General features: G+C 37.4%; 2 protein-coding genes across 4 annotated transcripts in view; one reads left to right on the forward strand and one right to left on the reverse strand.

The window, feature by feature from the left end:
* The window catches only part of LOC123536540 (carbohydrate sulfotransferase 11-like), a 27,764-nt gene extending 25,484 nt beyond the window's left edge, over positions 1-2,280 (forward strand). For all 3 annotated transcript variants that reach the window (XM_053548832.1, XM_053548835.1, XM_045319771.2), the window contains one exon: positions 1,034-2,280. In XM_053548832.1, coding sequence (XP_053404807.1) covers positions 1,108-2,280 — 1,173 coding nt within the window. In that variant the 5' untranslated portion in view covers positions 1,034-1,107. The remainder of the gene's footprint in view (positions 1-1,033) is intronic.
* LOC123536534 (uncharacterized) lies at positions 1,908-9,971 on the reverse strand. The gene is made up of 3 exons (XM_045319756.2): positions 9,832-9,971; positions 8,990-9,680; positions 1,908-3,852 (listed from the first exon to the last, which is right to left on the reverse strand). Exons 2-3 carry the CDS (start codon positions 9,666-9,668, stop codon positions 3,314-3,316), a joined length of 1,218 nt encoding a protein of 405 aa, XP_045175691.2. The 5' UTR covers positions 9,669-9,680; positions 9,832-9,971; the 3' UTR covers positions 1,908-3,313.
* Positions 9,972-18,280: the final 8,309 nt, after the last annotated feature.

Raw genomic sequence — 18,280 nt, forward strand, 5'->3', positions numbered from 1 at the left:
TATATAAGCCGTGCCATAAGAAAACCAACATAGTGGCTTTGCGACCAGCATGGATCCAGACCAGCCTGCGCATCCGCGCAGTCTGGTCAGGCTCCATGCTGTTCGCTTTTAAAGCCTATTGGAATTGGAGAAACTGTTAGCGAACAGCATGGATCCTGACCAGACTGCGCGGATGCGCAGGCTGGTCTGGATCCATGCTGGTCGCAAAGCCACTATGTTGGTTTTCTCATGGCACGGCTCATATATGATATTCAATATTCATCTTATGTAATTGTGTTTTGTACATTGAAGTTATATTGTACCTATTGTTTTGTAACTATGCTTTGTACATTGAAATGGTATATTATAATATGTACTCTTCAATCTGTGGAGGCAATAAAGATATCTATCTATTTACCAAACACAGTGTTACTTCCCCTTATCGGTACTGTAGACAGTTGACAATTTTCCTGCGCAGAGGTTGCGGGATTTACCGTAGTCAGCCATTTTAACTGTTGACGTAGGCATAACACTTCTTGTGGTTCAACCAATCATTATCGAACATAAGTTATCGGACGCATATTTTATTAGTGTCTTTCAAATATGTCTTCGATTATCGAACACATATAGCGATATGTATTAAATACGATAATGTATCAAATATGTCTTCGATTATTGGACATATAGATCTCAATAGTTAAAACCAAAGTCTGTGCGATAATATATCATTATAGTAAACACTGAGAACGACACAATTATTACAACGCTACAGAATTATACAAGAAAGCATTGATGCAGTAACAGTGTTCGACATACATAGTCTGTTGATTTATAACTTCTACATATTGACACTGGGTCCGTCACAATGTCCAATGTTGACATCTTTCTTCTGGTTGTCTCATATATACTGCAGTGATGGAATAGAGTTGTTTTAAGCGCGTGATTACATATATCGTATACTACCGTTAGTAGTTTTGATTAATCTAAATGTATCTTTTTTATTACACGACTTCAGTTAGTATTTCATTTGATATAGTGATACATTTTATTCCAGATACGTTAGAATATCTGCGTGTAATCCCTGCTCGACTTGTCAGCGAAATAGACAAACCCTCTGTTCTGCAGGATATGGAGTTCAGCATCTCGACAACAGTTGGCACACCAGACAGTCAGGTGTATAATAGCAGGGAAAGCCTTTATGAAGAACGCCGGAAGGTTATTTTAGACGGATGTAAAAAGGTGAATAAGACAACTCGTCCGTTTGGATTAGAAAATCAAAACTTATGTATTGACAAGCTACATGCAATCTCTTACTGTCCCATTCCCAAAGTCAGTTCAACATTCTGGAAAAGAATTCTGACAGTAATGGCCAGCCAGGGGAAACTTCACTCGCCGTTTGAAATATCTTTAGGCGGCGTAAGATTGTCTAAAATAAATCAACTTTCAAAGCGTGACCTGAAAACTTTGAGAGAAAAGGGTACTTCTTTTTTGTTTGTAAGGGACCCTTACGCACGACTATTTTCTGGTTATGAGAACAAAATATATCATTCTAATTTGATGTACTGGAAAATAATTGGTAGAAAGGTTGTGCAGGTTGTCAGAGACAATCACGATGCAGTTTACAACAACTACGGGTTCGATGTAACGTTTCCAGAATTCATAAAGTATATTCTATATTTAAGTGAATCAGGGCTGAATATCAATGGTCACTTTTCACCAATGCTGAATAGATGTGACCCTTGTTCAACGCATTTTCAGTACATTGGAAAGTTAGAAACATTCTCGGATGATGCACATTATCTCATCTCAAAATGGAGAAATGAATTTAAAGATGTAGAATTACACTTCGATGATTTTGAAAAGGAGACTGCTCTTGATACTGCTAGAGGACATGTGAATTTTCTGTTTAGCACAAAGAAAATATTAAGTGAGATCAAATTTCCGTTTATTAAAATCATGCTCCGGACATGGAGAGACTTGCAAATACGAGGTCATCTTTCTAAACATATTGCATTTCCTTTTAATGAAGCTGACGTAGATACGATAACGAAAGAGGAATATATGGAAGCTATAAAGAAAGCGCTAGACATTCCAGTGAACCGTACAGAAGTAAAACTGCAGAGGGCAGAAGCTCTCGTACAGGCGTACAGTCAGGTACCGCTGGAGGACATGGAGAGGTTGAGGATGTTTGTGTTACAAGATTGTTTATTGTTTGGTTACGACGACCGCCCGACAAAGCTGTTTGACAGATCTAAGCAAAAATCAAGTGATTTTGTATATCTGGATGGACTTTCAAAGTAATTTACTGCCTGATATCTGAATTTTAGTTAGCTCAGAAAGATTTTTATACAAACAACTTCGTGTCAAAATAATTGTTTGTATTATGCATATATTAAAGTTTTGTGACTTGTAATCTCACAAATTTACATAAAAGTATTTCCTTAAAGTCTTCAATACATGTACAATGCTAAACAGGGGTTCCACTTTTCGGTCTTGCCATTTTGATCATCCTCTATTTGTTCTAGAATTGGTTACTCTATATATCCAATGTAATTAATCATTTGAAATCTGTACGACGATCATTCGGAAACAGAGAAAAGCCACCAAGAAAAATGATAGCAGACTCGGATTGATTGAGTCTGTTCGTGGGAGGTATTGAAATGTTTAATCCCCCACCCCACCACGACCACGTCCACGACCACTAGCACCGGCTTAACTAGTAAAATTGAATGTACTCGGCGGTCCAAAAAGACCAAAGATGTAACAACACTGAGTCAAAAGCACGAATATGCATTTAACATTGTTAATGTAGACGTTTATAGAGCTAATTTTTTTAAGGTGTGACACTTGTATGAAAGAGACAGGTAGGGAAGGGAGCGGAAAATGAATAATTTGCTGCAACTGCACGGTATGCCCAAGGCCTGTATTTTCCGGTAATCGTTCTGTTTTAGCCGTTTGAAATATTGGTAAGCGTTTGTCACAGGTCGAACATTTATTATGGTTTAATTGTAATGTCCGATGCGGCGTTTCATAACTTTAACACTTAACCTTCGCACATGCGTTACACTCGGATATGTTTGGTTTTATTTATTAGTGTTTGACATCCGGTATTGAATCGATCATACTCGTAAATGTACGTCTGTGACGGAAATTGCCGAAGCTCACTGAAGAAATGTAGTTGTGAACACTTGTCAGTCTATTGTATTGTACATGTCTAATCGTTTTGTTCGTTGGGAGTTAGAATGAGAGAAAGAAATATATTGGTTCTTTTTGAATAACAGTTTTTTTCTGCGCACGTATCTTCTTTCCAACCCCGCAAGTCATGAAATTGTTGTCATTCTTTTAGCAAATTTCGTAACTTTTCGCTGCTTTCTTGTAAGATTGTTCTGTACTCATTTTCATCCGTCCCGAGTCCTTTCTCTTGACAAAATTTCAAAGCAAACTCACTTCTGGTAACGGTTACCATGGCAGCGAACATGTCACGTGCCAAAGTGTCAAGGTCACCTAAAAATGAAGTGGAAATATGATCCCTGTTGGCATTAAGCATAACTGCCTCCAGAATGTTACATGGTTTGCCTAAGATGTCCAGTTCGTCCTCATACATATCTAAAATTAACATAAATGGTCCTCTCAAAAGAACTTCCATTTCTTTAGGATGCCTTGAAAGTTTGTGTATGTCGACAGCACAGATCGTAGTGAGGACGGCAGATGGGAACCTCCTGCTGTAATGGTTTATGTATTCAGGTTTTAGACCTATGACATGGACTTTAACAACAAGTGGTTTTAAGGTCGTGTCCTCCGACTTAACGTCCTTCAGTTGGTGTTTAATGAACTTCCTGGCAACTTTGAGACTTGAACTTGCTGAGAAAAGTCCTGTAAGAAATTATTAAGTTACAGTTAGAAGCAGCAAACTGAACGATATTTGTATTAGTTAGGGGTTGGTAATTATAGTAGCTGCTGTAATTAGCACCGGTTGTAGAGAGGGTTTTTACTTTTCTTTCATTTCTACCATATGTTGCCAATACCCATACCTAGGTATTAGGATCATTTCCAGGACATGTGGCCAATATCCGTAACCAGATATAAGGATCTTTTTCAGGACATGTAGCCGGTACCCTTACCTAAATATTATGATCATTTCCAGGACACGTGGCCGGTAACCATACCTAGATATTAGGATCATTTCCAATACATTTGACCAATACCAATACCTAGATATAAGGATCATTTCCAGGAGTTGTGGCCAATACCCCTATCTAGATACTAGTATTAGGATCACTTCCAGGACATGTGGCCGGTACCAATACCTAGATGTTAGAATCACATCCAGGACATGTGGCCAATACCCGTACCTAGATAGTAGGAACCATTCCAGGACATGTTGCCAGTACCCTTATCTAGATATTAGGACCATTACCAGGACATGTGGCCAATACCCGTACCTAGATATTAGGATAATATCCAGGACATGTTGCCGGTAACCATACCTAGATATCAGGAGCACTTCCAGGACAAGTGGCCGGTACCCATATCTAGATATTAGGATCCTTTCCAGGACATGTGGCCGGTACCCATATCTTGATATTAGGATCCTTTCCAGGACATGTGGCCAATACCCGTACCTAGATTTTAGGATCATTTCCAGGACATGTGGCCGTACCTAGATATTAGGATCATTTCCAGGACATGTGGCCAATACCCGTACCTAGATATTAGGATCATTTCCAGGACATGTTGCTGATAACCATACCTAGATATTAGGATCATTTCAAGGACATGTGGCCAATACCCATACCTAGATTTTAGGATAACTTCCAGGACATGTGACCGATACCCATACCTAGATATACCGATCATTTCCAGGACATGTGGCCGATACCAATACCTAGATATTAGGATCATTTCCAGGGCAGGTGACCAATACCCATACCTAGATATTAAGGTAATTTCCAGAACATGTGACCGGTACCCATATCTAGATATTAGGATCATTTCCAAGACATTTGACCAATACCCATACCTAGATATTAGGATCATTTCCAGGAGTTGTGGCCAATACTCTATCTAGATACTAGTATTAGGATCACTTCCGGGACATGTGGCCGGTACCAATACCTAGATATTACGGTAATTTCCAGAACATGTGACCGGTACCCATATCTAGATATTAGGATCATTTCCAAGACATTTGACCAATACCCATACCTAGATATTAGGATCATTTCCAGGAGTTGTGGCCAATACCGCTACCTAGATATTAGGATCATTTCCAGGACATGTGACCGGTACCAATACCTAGATATTAGGATCTCACATCCAGGACATGTGGTCAATAGTCAATACCCATACCTAGATATTAGGATCATTTCCAGGACATGTTGCCAATACCCTTATCTTGATATTAGGACCATTTCCAGGACATGTGGCCAATACCCGTACCTAGATATTAGGATTATATCCAGGACATGTTGCCGATAACAATACCTAGATATTAGGATCATTTCCAGGACATGTGGCCGGTAACCATACCTAGATATTAGGAGCACTTCCAGGACAAGTGGCCGGTACCCATATCTAGATATTAGGATCCTTTCCAGGACATGTGGCCGGTACCCATATCTTGATATTAGGATCCTTTTAAGGACATGTGGCCAATACCCGTACCTAGATTTTAGGATCATTTCCAGGACATGTGGCCTGTATCCATACCTAGATATTAGGATCATTTCCAGGACATGTGGCCAATACCCATACTTAGATTTTAGGATAACTTCCAGGACATGTGACCGATACCCATACCTAGATATAACAATCATTTCCAGGACATGTGGCCGATACCAATGTCTAGATATTACGATCATTTCCAGGGCATGTGACCGATACCCATACTTAGATATTACGGTAATTTTCAGAACATGTGACCGGTACCCATATCTAGATATTAGGATCATTTCCAAAACATTTGACCAATACCCATACCTAGATATTAGGATCATTTCCAGGAGTTGTGGCCAATACTCTATCTAGATACTAGTATTAGGATCACTTCCGGGACATGTGGCCGGTACCAATACCTAGATATAACGGTAATTTCCAGAACATGTTACCGGTACCCATATCTAGATATTAGGATCATTTCCAAGACATTTGACCAATACCCATACCTAGATATTAGGATCGTTTCCAGGAGTTGTGGTCAATACCCCTATCTAGATGTTAGGATCATTTCCAGGACATGTGGCCGGTACCAATACCTAGATATTAGGATCACATCCAGGACATGTGGCCAATACCCATACCTAGATATTAGGATCATTTCCAGGACATGTTGCCAATACCCTTATCTTGATATTGGGATCATTTCCAGGACATGTGGCCAATACCCGTACCTAGATATTAGGATTATATCCAGGACATGTTGCCGATAACAATACCTAGATATTAGGATAATTTCCAGGACATGTGGCCGGTAACCATACCTAGATATTAGGAGCACTTCCAGGACAAGTGGCCGGTACCCATATCTAGATATTAGGATCCTTTCCAGGACATGTGGCCGGTACCCATATCTTGATATTAGAATCCTTTTCAGGACATGTGGCCAATACCCGTACCTAGATTTTAGGATCATTTCCAGGACATGTGTTCGGTATCCATACCTAGATATTAGGATAATTTCCAGGACATGTGGCCAATACCCGTACCTAGATATTAGGATCATTTCCAGGACATGTTGCCGATAACCATACCTAGATATTAGGATCATTCCCAGGACACGTGGCCAATACCCATACCTAGATTTTAGGATAATTTCCAGGACATGTGGCCGGTACCCATACCTAGATATTAGGATCATTTCCAGGACATGTGACCGATAACCATACCTAGATATAACGATCGTTTCCAGGACATGTAGCCGATACCAATACCTAGATATTAGGATCATTTCCAGGACATGTGACCGATACCCATACCTAGATATTACGGTCATTTCCAGAACATGTGACCGGTACCCATATCTAAATATTAGGATCATTTCCAGGACATGTTACCGATACCCATGTATCATTTCCAGGAAATGTGGCTGGTACCCATACTTAGATATGTGGATCATTTCCACGACATGTGGCCGGTACCCATACCTAGATATTAGGTACATTTCCACGACATGTTGCCGATTACCTTACATAGATATTAGGGTCATTTCCATGACTTGTGGCCGGTACCCATACCTAGATATTAGGATCATTTCCAGGACATGTGGCCGGTACCCATATCTAGATATTACGATCATTTCCAGGACATGTGGCCGGTACCCATACCTAGATATCAGGATCATTTCCAGGACATGTGGCCGGTACCCATACATAGATACATATTAGAACCTTTTCCAGAACATGTGGCCGGTAACCATACCTAGATATTAGGATCATTTCCAGGACATGTGGCCGGTACCCATACCTAGATATCAGGATCATTTCCACGACATGTTGCTGATTACCATACCTAGATATTAGGATCATTTCCATGACATGTGGCTGGTAACCACACCTAGATATTAGGATTATTTCCAGGACATGTGGCCGGTACCCATACCTAGATATCAGGATCATTTCCAGGACATGTGGCCGGTACCCATACATAGATATTAGAATCACTTCCAGAACATGTGGCCGGTAACCATACCTAGATATTAGGATCATTTCCAGGACATGTTGCCGGTACCCATACCTAGATATATTAGGATCATTTCCAGTACATGTGGCCGTAACCACACCTAGATATTAGGATCATTTCCTGAACATGTGGCCGGTAATCATACCTAGATATTAGGATCATTTCCAGGACATTTGGCCAATACCCGTACTTAGCAACAAGGAGTTTGAACACATTGAGGGATATCGAGTACTCGGCCTGTGGATATGATGCCCGACACTTAACAACTGCATCATTGTGCGAAAGTTTACATGTATTTGTATTTCAAAAGTTAACTTTCTTAACATAGTTTCAGTTTAGAATTTAACATTCACAGGAATATAAATAAAACAAGAGGGCTAATGTGGCCATATATCACTCTCCAGAGTTTTGCAGCTCAAACAGGTGTAGCAAGAAACGTTTCTTCCAAATCACCTTGAACACTGGCTTACAAATTCAGGGGAAAGATTTTCAAAGATTTCCATACAGGATATAGGAACAAATAGCCCTAATTCATCTGGAAGCCATGCTTATTGACAAATATGTATTTTAGAAGAGGGGCACTAACTAAACATTTCTTTGATATTATTCCTAAATCAAACCAGTGGTTTAAGAGATGACATTTGAAGGTTTTTCTATTTTAAAATTTGGTAGCCACGATTTTTGATAAATCAGACTATTATGTACATTGTCGATAGATAGTCACCTAAGAAAGAAATGTTCAATTATAAATATATATATAATCACGCCCTCTGGTGCCCATGTTTAATTTTGGCAGAGGGTCACTCAATGACCCATTTGTGTGAAGTAGTTTTAAAATTGGACAGCAGCTTGACAAGTTTCCAGTAGATCTATACACATGTAGTAAAAGGTGACCACGCCCCCTGGCGGTCAATTTTTTGACGAACTGGAATGATTAAGGGACTAGTGGTTAAAGAAATATTGAATTGAAAAAACAGCAAATGGGTTGGACTTTAAGTTATGCCAACATTATAAACAGTCCTCCCCAACAAATTTGAATAATGGTGGAGAATCAACAAAGTACTAATACTTATGTGAAATTATTTTAACAATGAATCGGAGCATTAGCAGATTTTCACTTGTACAACCATTTGACAACCGTTTAGAACAGAAACATCTGAATAATATCTAGGCCAAATTTTACAAACTTCATTCAAACGGTTTTTGAGAAGATGTCGTTTACAGAAAACTATTAACGGACGGTCGACGGACAGCAGCCAACGGACGGGTGAGATTATAATAGATCTCCCGAGCACTCTGTGCTCAAATGAGGTAAAAACAACACTAAACATACCGAGGGGAACCGCTATGTTTCGTTTGCTGATTGGTTCATCTCGTAGGGTCTTAAAAGCTGCCAAATCTGCATCGGTAAGACAAAGGCCCCTGTAAACCACGCCCTGGAAGTTTGACTGCTGTGGACATTTCAAGCAGTAGTTAAACAAGTCTATATTGATTAGTTCCACCAGGAATACCACACTTCTGATCATTTCAACCGACACTACCGAATCTTCATGCCGAAATATCTGGTTGCTGACGCGATATATTCTTGAGTGTCCCTCTTTTGAAGTGTAAAGTTTGACAGCTTCAAAAGAAACATCTTGATTTCGGACAGCTTCACCCGTCATCCAGTCTCGTTTCGATGTAAATAACCTTTCGGCATGTTTTCTGGTAGTTTCGTCCTTGAACTCTATGGAGCCATTTTCGAGCAAAAGCTGCTTTAGTGTTGTCAAAAATGTATCGAATTCGCTCCAGTTTTGCCGTATGTAATATATCGATTTTCGGATTTCGGTCATTCGGTTGTCCAATACAGAACCATTGTAAAACGGTTTCAAATTACTTAAAGATTTGCTTTTGAAAAATTCAGGGTTTTCTCCAGTTTCTACAAAGCGGTCAGTTCGGTCGAGGTCATCTTCTCTGTTGTCTGATTCTGAGTCACGTTCATCCCCGCTTTCAACACGCGCTTCGTCTGTCATTTGTACTTCTTTCTAGAATTTAAAATATTTCCAGCTTTCTATATGTTCAAAAAATACATTGACACAACATTAGTTTGGACATATATGCATAATTAAACACAGCATTGAATATAAAGACCATTATTATCTAAAGATAACTATCAGATAGAAAATGTTTACGCACCTGTAAATTCTGACCAAGATTTTTTTTCAACAAAATAATTTAACGTATTTATTGATAAACTTCAGACAACCTCAGAAGATTTAAAAGAGAAAATAGAATTCAGATTAAACTACTTCCTTAATCATGTTTACATTCGCTGTACCGTGACAAACTTACGAAGTTCACTGTACCGTGACCTGAACATGTGCTTTTATAGTTCAGATCGAGGGTTCAGCGCAATAAGGGCGTATCTACATATGATTATTATATGTAGATACGCCCTTATTGCGTTGAACCCTCGAGATGCGATCTATTTCAACAAGAGGATTTTGAAAATGATATATAGATGGAGACTAGCTAGAACTAACGTATTTTTCACCTATTATCAGTCGCATTGCAGTTAGACTTTCAGTCTTAAGCAATATATCGCCTTAAAACTAATTTTCCGTTTAATATGACAGAATCACAGTGACCTCTTTCAGAGGTATACGGTAAATCGCTCTGTCGCAACTTCCGAGCTAGTACATGTTGCGATAAAAAAAACGTCAACAAATGTGAGCGGCATCATATTGTTTTTATTTTTTACAAGCATTGTATCGAATATCAAAAATCGGAGAATGGCAGGCGATGTAGATTTGATTTAACTTTACAGAGAACTTAAAGGTCCAATTCTAAGGAAAGTGAACATTTTAATTTCTTTTAAAAAGCACAGAAACTATTTCATTTTATTGGAAAATGAAAGTTGGTATGTAGAAATTCGAAATAAATCGCAGTATATGTACAATTATTTTTCTATGAAGTATGAAGAAAGTTAAAAAGACCTGGGGGGTCATTCTGTCGATTCATTGAAATTTCAACATAATACACATACATTTCTTTGAGTTCCAAAGACCTTCTGTAAATTTTGACCTGCCAATCTTCATTATTTAGTGTCTTGCAGAAGTCTATGCATTGGCTATGAAAAAAATTGCCAACTCACTTTCCCTTAGTAATGGACCTTTAAAGTTCGCTAATTCATTCTTGATTTGTGGTCGTGGCGATGTTTACCATCAAGCTGATTTAGCGGTGAACCGGGCAGTTTTGACATGAAAGCACTTTCATTGTCACATCTTCAATTGCATTTAACTGATATCAAGAATCAAACCGAGTCGGCGTGAGATAGCTGTAAGGTATACAATGTATTTGGAAATAAAATTTGTACCAAAAATGGTTCTGGAGTAGAAATATTCACTCTTTTATTGTGAGAGACAGCTTTGTCGCCAATGAGATAGCTCTATTTTCATAAGAGAGCTCTGTGTTCATAATTGTATATACTTTCTGACTGTATTCCAGTTTTGTAAGCAAATACATATTTCTCCAATATTTCGGCATGTAACAGCTTCGTAATTTTATTTTTTTTTTTTGCATTTTTGACACGTGTAACATCGCAGCTAGATTAAAGTATACATTATATTAAACCCCAAAAAATATAAGTCAAAATAGTACAAAAACTTACTAATCCAAAAGAAGAATTTATGTACATTTTGTCGATTCGGAAATAAATATTATAGACAGCATACAATACTTTACGAAAATACAGAAGTTTTAACAAATCCGGTCGCGGAAAGAAATAAAATCTTACGTTTTCAGCTGGTACTGTCTTTTGTTCCGGTTTATTGCAGGAAGTCTTGAACAGCAAATGATTGAAATTACGTCAAATATAGTTGACGTCACGTTATCTAGTCTTCTTATTTGGCCGAAAAAAATAATTTTATGAATTTACCAAGCCGTTCAATAATGCGCATTGGTAAATTCTGTTACTAGTATATCTTACATGACGTTTTTGTGATGTTTTCTGTTATTCTATGTCAAATGAAATTTATACTAATTTTTAAACGTAAATGCGATCACATTTACTAACAGGGCGATTGTTTTGCCTTAATATAAACAACTGTATTTCTAAAACGAATTTCATGAAACATTGAAGTGTAAGAAACTTACAAATTCCCGATGTTTGCAAACAATGAGCGTAACGTCATATGCATGTATATGTATTAATTTGCCAAGTATAGTTTGATATAGATGTTTCATGAAGCTATATTTGTACAATTTTGAAAAGTTATACATTCTATTAACTTTTCTTAGTTACAAAGAAGTAATGTAGGCAATGTTATCGATTCCTAACGATGGGTTTTGTTCCAGACGGATGCATTTAAAGGAAAGATCAAGCGGTATTGTTTATCGATAAGGAAAAAAGGGCAGAAATCTGATTACCAAATGGAAACATCCATTACATTTAAAAGAGCGAAAAGAGCCATTGAAAACAAGCATTGAAAACAAGCACTCCAAAAATTCAACAAAAAAGAAAGCTAGTTGCTACAAAAAGTTTAACTCCATACAAATCCCAACTTTCGAAAAAAAACAAAACATTTTTGCTCTTCAGTTTACCTTTCCTATTTAGTATAAGAACTGTATAATTTTTATTCAGTTTCATTGCTTCTCGAGGCTCGTCAAGGTCTTAGCCAGTGTCTGGCGTAATTTCATGACGAATGGTTATCTAATGCGAAACTAAACTTACATGAACGCATCTCTAATTGAGCCGCACCATGAGAAAACCAACATAGTCCATTTGCGACCAGCATGGATCCAGACCAGCCTGCGCATGCAGTCTGGTCAGGATCAATGCTGTTCTCTAACGGTTTGCACAGGCTTTTGAAAGCGAACAGAATGGATCTAGACCAGACTGCGCGGATGCGCAGGCTGGTTTGGATCCATGCTGGTCGCAAATGCACTAAGTTGGTTTCTCATGGTGCGGTTCAATTGTCTTTTTGAATATGCAAAAACAAACAAAAACACGGACAAAGATCCAACAGGAATCACAGGCAAGTTGGGGTCAGGACATCCCTCTCCACCCTCATCTGCCCCTGCCAACTGATAGACATTATTTTCTAGCGTTATATGATTTTCTAGCGTTATAACACGTACTGAGCATAGGTGACGATCATATGGGTTTTATTACATTTCAGCATGACCATCAATGCTCTTAAAATTTTTAAAAGCATGCTGAAATTGTAATTAGACCCGTTTTGTGATCGTCACCTATGCTCAGTGCGCGTTATCATGCTATCAGTTGGCAGGGGCGAAAGCGGGTGGGTTGGAGGTGTTGGCGGTTCTAACCCCGAGTGTCTGTGACAGGAATAACCGCGTTCACAGAACACAGCCTGCCTGAAACAAAACACTACATCAGTATATATATAATTGATCTTGTAAATGAAATTATAGACATTTTCGGGAAAAAACATATTGTAAGGGAATGCCTCCATTACTGGAAATATGCAGTGATAATAAATAACAAAGACAAAAATTAAATGTTGAGTCGATTTTGCTTCCCGAACGAGAAACTTGTTACTATATTTAGTAACTAGTTTCCCGTTCGGGAAGTAGGGGAAAACCGTAAATTGATTTCCCGAACGGTAAATTTCCCTTACTGAATGGGGTTCATCTTACATCCACAAACACTTGGGAAAATTCTTTCTAACTATGAAAAGATGTCACTGTAGAACGATTTTTTTATACTGATACACTGCGCATGCCCCTTTTTCAAACAAACAGCCACGGTAACAAACCAAACATTCCGGATTTAGCTTTCACCTTTTGTTCAAACACGGTCAATAGTTGCGGTGAAATTAAATCTAGATTTTGTGCTATTTGGTTTGTATATGTATAAATATTTTCTTTTGCGACAGTATTCAGAGGGTGTTGGATTTTAAAAGACAAATCACGTACAATCAGTGTTGATGCAAGTTAGTATTATCTGTTTGTTTGCTGTTGCTGTTGTTGTTGTTTTTGAACATTAAGCAATGTGCGTTTTTTTTAATGAATAGTCTACGTCAATTTACTTCATTGCCATTACGCACACAGGTGGCAGTAACGTACCTCGGATACAGTATGGGTCCATGAGCCATATGCACTTAAATTTATTACAATTATAATGTTTTCTTAGGGGGAAAAATGACAAAAAGCCATTTTGAAAAAAAGTTTGCACCTGTGATAATGAGCCATGAGAAAGGTAGGTAAGAACAGTTTGACATGTGCATTGCTTCCAGGTCCGTATATTTTTTTCAAAACAATATTTCCTTATCAATGATTGACCGTCTTTTGGGCAAAAGAATAATCTTTCAGAAAAACCTTACATCAAAGCCCAGTTCCAACCCGCTTACGCATCACGAGCGAGCAACGGCGTACGAAACGGTAGTGTTTTCTCTATCCGAATAAATCCCACACATTTTTCGCAACGAAGTCTCTCCCCTAAAACACATTAAGTACACCATGCCAGTTAAAAATAGTGCTACAAGCAGTCAGAATATGCTAAATGTAAACTAACAAGACTAAAAATAAGGTTCAATTCTACTTAGTTACTTACCAGTTGCCATTTAATTTGAATTTGGTAAATAATCTTCGTGAGCCATCGCTGCTTGTTTATATTCGGGAACTCTTCGGATTTTATCGCTACGTTTGAAATACGTAAACTGTCTCCGCCAATGAAAACGTTCTTTACAACCACCGTCTTGTCATCGGTAATCATGGCAGGCAAAGTTGATTTGCGAAAGCGAAAAAGTTAAATAGTGAATTTGTAAGTAACAAAGTAGGATTGAACCTGATTTTCAGTCTTATTAGTTTGCCTTTAGCCTGTTCTGAACGGTAATAACGTTATTTTGAACTGGCACGGTGTGCTTAATGTGTTTTAGGGGAGACTTCAGTGTGAAAAATGTGTGGGATTTATTCGGACAGAGAAAACAGTACAGTTTCGTACGCCGTTGCTCGCTCGTGACGCGTAAACGGTTTGGAAATGGGCTTTGAAGTAAGGTTTTTCTGAAAGATTATTCTTTTGCCCAAAAGACGGTCAATCATTGATAAGGAAATATTGTTTTGAAAAAAAAATACGGACCTGGAAGCAATGCACATGTCAAACTGTTCTTACCTACCTTTTTCATGGCTCATTGTCACAGGTGCAATTTTTTTTTTCAAAATGGCTTTTTGTCATTTTTTCCCTAAGAAAACATTATAATTGTAATAAATTTAAGTGCATATGGCTCATGGACCCATACTCTATCCGAGGTACGTTACTGCCACCTGTGATTACGCATACATATATGCACATTATTGTAACACAACCGAATACATAGTCAAGCTAATGTCGTATAGCTACCTCGGCACGCGTGCCCTGTTATCAATATGCTGATGAAATTTAGTTGCTGGAGTGTAAAATTCACGGTTGGAAAAGAAACCTAATCTGTCAAGTTTCTAGGTCGAAAGCAGGAAAATTATTGACCATGCGCAAATTCTTTATAAGACAATGTAACAAAAAAGCTAGCGAGCAGCGCCATAAGTTATAGCCATATGGTTACAATTATCATATGCTCTTACCTATTTCAGATTAATATATATATATGGAATGTTTCACACGGGACTGAAATGAAAAGTTTTTCACGACGCCACAGACAGAAAATTTACGATGGATCACATTATAAAAAAGTTTAATTGTAGAGGGTATATCAATGCATTGTTTTAAATGAAATGTAACTATACTGATTAAAAGAACCAACCCGTTTGGAATTGTTTTGGCCGACTGTGTGATATCATCAACGGTTAATTGTTTTATTTCATGTAACTAATATACAGTATATTGAAATTATTTCTATAAGAGACATGTTACGTAATTCTTTTATAATATGTTATCAGTTCCCATCGGAAATTGTCAGGTGAACATTTTTCAGAGCTCAGGGTGCTTTTCATCTACCATTAAGGTCGATTTTCTTAATTGTTTGATATCGCTGTTTCTCTGTTTTAGCACAGTCTTCTTTAATATGATGTTGTTTATGTTCCAGTAAGGCTGCCACTAAAGATTAAACACTGTCAAGAATGCTTTTAAAATATAGAAACTGCTCAATAAAGGCATTGAATATTGTTAGCTGGGATATGTCTTCTTGTTATTTGTATAAATTCTGTTTTTATGACAGTCGTAAAAGAGATGCTTTAAAACAATAATGTCTCTCCACAACAAACAGTTTGATGAAATACACATAATCAAAGGAACAAACTACCATGCTTATAGTCTGCTTTAACAAAAAAATTAATCTTTGATCAATGTACCAGCTAGGAACCAGATATTACAAATGTTCTTTCTCTCCATACTTTCACTGAAATATTGGCTGAGAAAAGGCAAGCTAGTTCCAGCATAGTTTTAAGGGAGTAAACATGAACGAAATGTAACTATACTGATTAAAATAGCTAATTTTTAACCCGCGTGTAATTGTTTTGGCGAATGTGCGATATCATCGACGGTTAATTGTTGTATCATGTAAAAAATCAAGCTGACGATATTGCAAATGTTCTATCTCCACACTTTCAGGCCGCGTTTTCAGTATGTGGCATTGTTGTTGTTTTTTTATATAAAAAGTCTAATGTTAAGCGAAAATAAAATTGCAAATACGATATATCAGAATATATATAGTCAATGTAATGATATAGAACGTTATTAGGTTATTTTGTGGGAGGCCATGCTAACATTTGTATGAGGTATAAGGCTCGGCAAATAAAAATCAGAACGGTATCCACTTGATTGCGTTAGGTTTTCGGCCGATTTTTCGCAAAGAAATCGGATAATTCTATGAAAGTCTTAAGAAGTAGCCATTTAAAGGTAAACGCAATGTTGTTTTGATGTTAATTCCATCTGCTGGGATTTCTTTAATCATTTAAAGAAGTGAAAGAATTTTCGGGATCAACTTAAAAATGAAGAAGTTTATGAGCATTTGAATATTTGATCAAAATGGCGGCCATTTTGTTTCCATGGCAACAAATAAGAAAATGGCGGATTAATTAAATTTATTGACACATATATAAATTGTATTTACTTAGTTTTGTAAAAAAATTTCTCTATTTTTTCCAGCTATCACGAAACAAATTACCATGTTTTACATCTTACACTCAAGAAACATATAAAACTAATCTATTTAAAATGTTATTTGCTAAATAAAGAATTCAGCAGTGTGTAAATGATGTCATAAACATACAAAAATGGCTGCCTCCATGATCAGCAATTTTCTTAAATTTCAAACTGCCATATCTAAATGTTCAGGTGAGTTTTTCTGATCGCTCGATGTCCGGCGTCGGTCGTCTGTCAACATTTAGCTTGTGTATGCGATAGAGGCTGTATTTTTCAATTGATCTTCATGAAATTTGGTCAGAATAATTACCTTGATGAAATCTGGGGTCAAAAACTAGGTCACTAGGTTAAATCAAAGAAAAACCTTGTGTATGCGATAGAGGCTGTATTTTTTTATCAATCTTCATGAATTTTGGTCAGAATGATTACTTTGATAAAGTCTAGGCCGAGTTCGAAAATGGGTTATCTGGGGTCAAAAACTAGGTCACTAGGTCAAATCAAAGAAAAATTTTGTGTATGCGATAGAGGCTGTATTTTTCAATAAATCTTCATGAATTTTGGTCAGAATAATTGCCTTGATGAAATCTAGGTCAAGTTTGAATATGGGTCATCTGGGGTAAAAAAGTAGGTCACTAGGTCAAATCAAAGGAAAAGCTTGTATATGCGATAGAAGCTGTATTTTTCAACTGATCTTCCTGAAATTAAGTCAAAATGACTGCCTTAATGAAATCTTGGCCGAATTTGAAAATGGGTCATCTTGGGTCAAAAAATAGGTCACTAGGTCAAATCAAAGGAAAACCTTGTGTATGCGATAGAGGCTGTATTTTTCAATTGATCGTCATGAAATTTGGTCAAAATGATTGGCTTGATAAAATCTACGTTAAGTTTGACTATGGGTCATCTTGGATCAAAAGGTAGGTCACTAGGTCAAATCAAAGAAAACCCTTCTGTATGCAATAGAGGCTGTATTTTTTAATTGATCTTCATGAAATTTGGTCAGAATGATTGCCTTGAAATCTAGGTCAAGCTGGAATATGTTTCATCTGGGTCAAAAAGTAGGTCACTAGGTTAAAACAAAGAAAAACCTAGTGTATGTGATAGAGGCTAATTTTTTTCAACTGATCTTAATGAAATTTTGTCAGAAAGATAGCCTTGATGAAATCTAGGTCAAGTTCGAATATGGGTCATCTGGGTTTTAAAACTAGGTCACTAGGTCAAATCAAGGAAAAACCTTGTGTATGCAATATGGGCTGCATTTTACACTGGATTTTCATAAAATCTGGTCAGAATGGTTGCCTTAATGAAATCTAGGTCAAGTTCGAATATGGATAGTCTGGGGTTAAAAAAACTAGGTCACTAGGTCAAATCAAAGAAAAACCTTGTGTATGCGATAGAGGCTGTATTTTTCAATTGATCTTCATGAAATTTGGTCAGAATGATAGCCTTGATGAAGTCTAGGTCAAGTTTGAATATAGGTCATCTGGGGTCAAAAACTAGGTCACTAGGTCAAATCAAAGAAAATACTTACTTATACTCAAGATTTTT

The sequence above is a fragment of the Mercenaria mercenaria genome, chromosome 1, assembly GCF_021730395.1.
Source record: "Mercenaria mercenaria strain notata chromosome 1, MADL_Memer_1, whole genome shotgun sequence".
Taxonomy (NCBI): domain Eukaryota; kingdom Metazoa; phylum Mollusca; class Bivalvia; order Venerida; family Veneridae; genus Mercenaria; species Mercenaria mercenaria.

Bases quoted from the DNA above. Each gene is read 5' to 3' on its own strand.
- LOC123536534 (XM_045319756.2), bottom strand. From the start codon at position 9,668: ATGACAGACGAAGCGCGTGTTGAAAGCGGGGATGAACGTGACTCAGAA. The intron at 3,853-8,989 runs GTATGTTTAGTG...AATTTCTTACAG, and splicing joins AAACATAGCGGTTCCCCTCG to GACTTTTCTCAGCAAGTTCA.